Consider the following 6,000-nt stretch of genomic DNA (forward strand, 5'->3'; position numbering starts at 1 on the left):
TCTGAGGGGGGGGCTGGACAGGGTAGATGCAGAGAGGATGTTTCCCCCTCGTGGGGGAATCTAGAACTAGGGGGCACATAGTCTCAGAATAAGGGGCCGCCCATTTAAGACGGAGATGAGGAGGAATTTCTTCTGGTGAATCTGTGGAATTCTCTGCCCCAGAGAGCTGTGGGGGGCTGGGTCACTGAATATATTTAAGGCGGAGATAGAGAGATTTTTGAGCGATAAGGGAGTGAAGGGGCGGGCAGGGAAGTGGAGCTGAGTCCTTGAATATATTTAAGGCGGAGATAGAGAGATTTTTGAGCGATAAGGGAGTGAAGGGGCGGGCGGGGAAGTGAAGCTGAGTCCATGATCGGATCAGCCATGATGGTATTAAATGGCGGAGCAGGCTCGAGGGGCCGAATGGCCGACTCCTGCTCCTATTTCTGATGTTCTTACACCGGCTGCACCAGACTCCAGGAGAGGAGGGGCATGTTGGTGAAAAGGGAAGATTTAGGAGTGTTTCTAGGGGTTCGAGCACGTTGTGCAGGGCCAGTTAGTCACACGCTGGTCGTAGAGGGGAACGCCGCTGGTTTGCTACCTTGTGGAAACCCGTCAACAGCACTGTGCTGGCCTTCTTCCTGAGTCTGATGGCTGAGCTCAGCCCCTCACTGCCTGCCAACGGTACACTGCACTCGTTACTGTCTGTGTCACACTGCCCCCGAGACATGGCCAATCGAGCACTGCTCTGTCACACACACAAAGTCACATGGTCAGAACCCCCCGGGTAACCCCCCCCCTCCCGCCCTCCGGGCCTCAACACCACCCCCCCCACCCCGGGCCTCAAACACCACCCCTCCCACGAGCCTGGAACCCCCCACCCTGGGCCTCAAACACCACCCCTCCCACGAGCCTGGAACCCCCCACCCTGGGCCTCAAACACCACCCCTCCCACAGGCCTAGAACCCCCCACCCTGGGCCTCAACACACCTCCCCCCCCCCCCCCCACCCCGGGCCTGGACCCTCTCCCGGGCCTCAAACCCCACCCCCCCCCCCCCCCCCCCGGGTCTGGAACCCCCCCACCCTGGGCCTCAAACACCACCACTCCAACAGGCCTAGAACCCCCCACCCCGGGCCTCAAACACCACCCCTCCCACGGGCCTGGAACCCCCCACCCTGGGCCTCAAACACCCCCCCCCCCGGGCCTGGACCCTCTCCCGGGCCTCAAACACCACCCCTCCCACGGACCTGGAACCCCCCACCCTGGGCCTCAACACCCCCCCCCCCCCACCCCGGGCCTGGACCCTCTCCCGGGCCTCAAACACCACCCCTCCCACGGGCCTGGAACCCCCCACCCTGGGCCTCAACACCCCCACCCCCCACCCCGGGCCTGGACCCTCTCCCGGGCCTCAAACACCACCCCTCCCACGGGCCTGGAACCCCCCACCCTGGGCCTCAACACCCCCCCCCCCCCACCCCGGGCCTGGACCCTCTCCCGGGCCTCAAACCCCGCCCCCCCCCCGGGGTCTGGAACCCCCCCACCCCGGGCCTCAAACACCACCCCTCCCACGGGCCTGGACGCCCCGCTGCAAACTGTCGCCTGCAGCCAGCACTCGCCAATGTCCGTTCACACCTCAGTTGGTGTCCTGTGTGGGCGTGCCACCCTCATGTGCCCAGTGTACACCTCCCTCTCTCTCTCTATCTCGCTCTCTCTCTCTCCCTGTCACTCTCGCTCTCTCTCTGTCTCTCTCTCTCTCTCTCTCTGTGTCTCCCTGTCCCTGTCTCTGTCTCTCTCTCTCCGTCTCTCTCTCTCTCTCTCTCTCTTCCCGTCGCTCTCTCTCTCTCTGTCTCTCTCTCGCTCGCTGTCTCTCACTCGCTCCCTGTCTCTCTCTCTCTCGCTCCGTCTCTCTCTCTCTCGCTCCGTCTCTCTCTCCCTCTCCCTGTCTCTCTCCCTTTCGCTCTCCCTGTCTCTCTCTCTCCCTGTCTCTCTCTCTCTCTCTCTCTCCCTGTCTCTCTCTCTCTCTCCGTCCCTCTCTCGCTCCCTGTCTCTCTCTCTCGCTCCGTCTCTCTCTCTCTCTCTCTCGCTCCCTGTCTCTCTCTCTCTCTCTCTCTCCCTGTCTCTCTCTCCCTCTCTCCCTGTCCCTGTCTCTCTCTCTCTCCCTGTCTCCCTGTCTCTCTCTCTCTCTCTGTCTCCCTGTCTCTCTCTCTCTCTCTCTCTCACTCTCACTCTCACTCTCACTCTCACTCTCACTCTCACTCTCACTCTCTCTCTCCCTGTCTCTCGCTCTCCCTGTCTCTCTCTCTCTCCCTGTCTCTCTCAATCACTCTCTCTCGCCTTGTCTCTCTCTCTCTCTCCCTGTCTCTCTCTCTCTCCCTGTCTCTCTCTCCCTGTCTCTCTCCCCCTGTCTCTCCCTGTCTCTCTCTCTCTCCCTGTCTCTCTCCCTGTCTCTCTATCTCCGTCTCTCTCTCGCTCCCTGTCTCTCTCACTCACTCCCTGTCTCTCTCACTCACTCCCTGTCTCTCTCTCTCTCTCTCCGTCTCTCTCCCTGTCTCTCCCTATCTCTCTCTCACCCTCTCCCTGTCTCTCTCTCCCTGTCTCTCTCTCTCCCTGTCTCTCTCTCTCCCTGTCTCCCTCTCCGTCTCTCTCGCTCCCTGTCTCTCTCTCCCTGTCTCTTTCTCTCCCTGTCTCCCTCTCCGTCTCTCTCGCTCCCTGTCTCTCTCTCACTCCCTGTCTCTCTCTCGCTCCCTGTCTCTCTCTCTCTCTCTCTCCCTGTCTCTCTCTCTCTCTCCCTCTCTCCGTCTCTCTCTCGCTCCCTGTCTCTCTCTGTCTCTCTCTCTCTCCCTGTCTCCCTCTCCGTCTCTCTCTCGCTCCCTGTCTCTCTCTCACTCCCTGTCTCTCTCTCTCTCTCTCTCTCCCTGTCTCTCTCTCGCTCTCTCTCTCTCTCCCTCTCTCCGTCTCTCTCTCGCTCTCTCTCTCTCTCTCGCTCCCTGTCTCTCTCTCTCTCTCTCTCTCTCTCTCCCTCCCTGTCTCTCTCTCTCTCTCCCTCTCTCCCTGTCTTTCTCTCTCTTTCTCTCACTCCCTATCTCTCTCTCTCTCTCTCTCTCACTCCCTATCTCTCCCTCTCCCTGTCTCTCTCTCTCTCTCTCGCTCCCTGTCTCTCTCTCTCTCTCTCCCTGTCTCTCGCTCTCTCTCCCTGTCTCTCTCTCTCTCTCTCCCTGTCTCTCTCTCTCTCCCTGTCTCTCTCTCTCACTCGCTCTCCCTGTCTCTCTCTCTCTCCCTGTCTCTCTCGCTCTCCCTGTCTCTCTCTCCCTGTCTCTCTCTCTCTCTTTCTATCAGTCTCTCTCTCTCCTTGTCTCTCTCTCTCACCCTGTCTCTCTCTCTCTCTCCCTGTCTCTCTCTCTCTCCCCCTGTCTCTCTCTCTCTCCCTCCCTGTCTCTCTCTCTCTCTCCCTCTCCCTGTCTCTCTCCCTGTCTCTCCCCCTCTCCCTGTCTCTCTCCCTCTCCCTGTCTCTCTCCCTCTCCCCCTGTCTCTCTCTCTCTCCCCCTATCCCTGTCTCTCTCTCTCTCCCTGTCTCTCTCTCGCTCTCTCTCTCTCTCCCTCTCTCCGTCTCTCTCTCGCTCTCTCTCTCGCTCCCTGTCTCTCTCTCTCTTTCTCTCTCTCTCTCTCTCTCCCTCCCTGTCTCTCTCTCTCTCTCTCTCCCTCTCTCCCTGTCTTTCTCTCTCTCTCTCACTCCCTATCTCTCTCTCTCTCTCTCACTCCCTATCTCTCTCTCTCCCTGTCTCTCTCTCTCTCTCTCGCTCCCTGTCTCTCTCTCTCTCTCTCGCTCCCTGTCTCTCTCTCTCTCTCTCCCTGTCTCTCGCTCTCTCTCCCTCTCTCCCTGTCTCTCTCTCTCTCTCTCTCTCTCCCTCTCACTCTCTCTCTCTCCCTGTCTCTCTCTCTCTCTCTCTCTATAACTCTCTCTCTCCTTGTCTCTCTCTCGCTCCCTGTCTCTCTCTCTCTCCCTGTCTCAGTCTCTCTCTCTCTCTCTCCCTATCTCCCTGTCTCTCTCTCTCTCTCCTGTCTCTCTCTCCCCCTGTCTCTCTCTCTCTCTCTCCCCCTGTCTCTCTCTCTCTCTCTCCCCCTTTCGCTCTCTCTCTCCCCCCCTGTCTCTCTCTCTCTCCCTGTATCTCTCTCTCTCTCTCCCTCTCTCTCTCTCTCTCTCCCTCTCTCTCTCTCTCTATCTCTCTCCGTCCCTGTCTCTCGCTCCGTCACTCTCACTCTCTCCCTGTCTCTCTCACTCTCTCCCTGTCTCGCTCACTCTCTCCCTGTCTCTCTCTCTCTCTCCCACTCCCTGTCTCTCTCTCTCTCTCTCTCTCCCTGTCTCTCTCTCTCTCCGTCTCTCTCTCGCTCCCTATCTCTCTCTCTCTCTCTCCCTCTCACTCTCTCTCTCCCTGTCTCTCTCTCTCTCTCTCTATCACTCTCTCTCTCTCTCCCTGTCTCTCTCTCTCTCTCTCCCTGTCTCTCTCTCGCTCTCTCTCTCTCTCCCTCTCTCCGTCTCTCTCTCTCGCTCTCTCTCTCTCTCTCGCTCCCTGTCTCTCTCTCTCTCTCTCTCTCTCTCTCTCCCTCCCTGTCTCTCTCTCTCTCTCACTCTCTCCCTCCCTGTCTCTCTCTCTCCCTCTCTCCCTGTCTCTCTCTCTCTCTCTCTCTCACTCCCTATCTCTCTCTCTCTCTCTCTCACTCTCACTCCCTATCTCTCTCTCTCCCTGTCTCTCTCTCTCTCTCTCGCTCCCTGTCTCTCTCTCTCTCTCTCCCTGTCTCTCGCTCTCTCTCCCTCTCTCCCTGTCTCTCTCTCTCTCTCCCTGTCTCTTTCTCTCTCCCTGTCTCTCTCTCTCTCTCGCTCTCCCTGTCTCTCTCTCTCTCCCTGTCTCTCTCGCTCTCCCTGTCTCTCTCTCCCTGTCTTTCTATCAGTCTCTCTCTCTCCTTGTCTCTCTCTCTCACCCTGTCTCTCTCTCACCCTGTCTCTCTCTCTCTCCCTGTCTCCCTCTCTCTCCCTCCCTGTCTCTCTCTCTCTCTCCCTCTCCCTGTCTCTCTCCCTGTCTCTCCCCCTCTCCCTGTCTCTCTCCCTCTCCCTGTCTCTCTCCCTCTCCCTGTCTCTCTCTCTCTCCCACTGTCTCTCTCTCTCTCCCCCTATCTCTCTCTCTCTCTCTCTCCCTGTCTCTCTCTCTCTCCCTGTCTCTCTCCCTGTCTCTCTCTCTCTCTCTCTCCCTGTCTCTCTCTCTCTCTCTCCCTGTCTCTCTCTCTCTCTCTCTCCCTGTCTCTCTCACTCTCTCTCTCTCTCTCTCCCTGTCTCTCTCTCTCCCTGTCTCTCTCTCTCTCTCCCACTCCCTGTCTCTCTCTCTCACTCTCTCTGTCTCTCTCTCTCTCTCCGTCTCTCTCTCGCTCCCTGTCTCTCTCTCTCTCTCTCTCTCTCTCTCTCCCTCCCTGTCTCTCTCTCTCACTCCCTCTCACTCTCTCTCTCCCTGTCTCTCTCTCTCTCTCTCTCTATCACTCTCTCTCTCCTTGTCTCTCTCTCGATCCCTGTCTCTCTCTCTCTCTCCCTGTCTCTCACTCTCTCTCCCTCTCTCCCTGTCTCTCTCTCGCTCTCCCTGTCTCTCTCTCTCTCCCTGTCTCTCTCGCTCTCCCTGTCTCTCTCTCTCTCTCTTTCTATCAGTCTCTCTCTCTCCTTGTCTCTCTCTCTCACCCCTGTCTCTCTCTCTCACCCTGTCTCTCTCTCTCTCCCTGTCTCCCCCTGTCTCTCTCTCTCTCCCTCCCTGTCTCTCTCTCTCTCTCGCTCTCCCTGTCTCTCTCTCTCTCCCTGTCTCTCTCGCTCTCCCTGTCTCTCTCTCCCTGTCTCTCTCTCTCTCTTTCTATCAGTCTCTCTCTCTCCTTGTCTCTCTCTCTCACCCTGTCTCTCTCTCTCTCTCCCTGTCTCTCTCTCTCTCCCCCCTGTCTCTCTCTCTCTCCCTCCCTGTCTCTCTCTCTCTCTCCCTCTCCCTGTCTCT

The 6,000-nt window shown here is 58.4% G+C and overlaps 2 protein-coding genes across 2 annotated transcripts in view; both read right to left on the reverse strand.

Annotated features, from left to right (window-relative positions):
* Nucleotides 1-714, reverse strand: part of LOC139251684 (adiponectin receptor protein 2-like) — a 66,981-nt gene extending 66,267 nt beyond the window's left edge. The window contains exon 1 of the mRNA XM_070873253.1: nucleotides 581-714. Within this exon, the coding sequence (XP_070729354.1) occupies nucleotides 581-709 (129 nt within the window). The 5' untranslated portion in view covers nucleotides 710-714. The remainder of the gene's footprint in view (nucleotides 1-580) is intronic.
* An 815-nt stretch (nucleotides 715-1,529) lies between these two features.
* nprl3 (NPR3-like, GATOR1 complex subunit) overlaps nucleotides 1,530-6,000 on the reverse strand; it is a 37,719-nt gene continuing 33,248 nt past the window's right edge. Inside the window, exon 12 of the mRNA XM_070873252.1 lies at nucleotides 1,530-1,579. Coding sequence (XP_070729353.1) covers nucleotides 1,530-1,579 — 50 coding nt within the window. The remainder of the gene's footprint in view (nucleotides 1,580-6,000) is intronic.

This window comes from Pristiophorus japonicus, unplaced genomic scaffold, assembly GCF_044704955.1.
Source record: "Pristiophorus japonicus isolate sPriJap1 unplaced genomic scaffold, sPriJap1.hap1 HAP1_SCAFFOLD_432, whole genome shotgun sequence".
Taxonomy (NCBI): Eukaryota; Metazoa; Chordata; class Chondrichthyes; family Pristiophoridae; genus Pristiophorus; species Pristiophorus japonicus.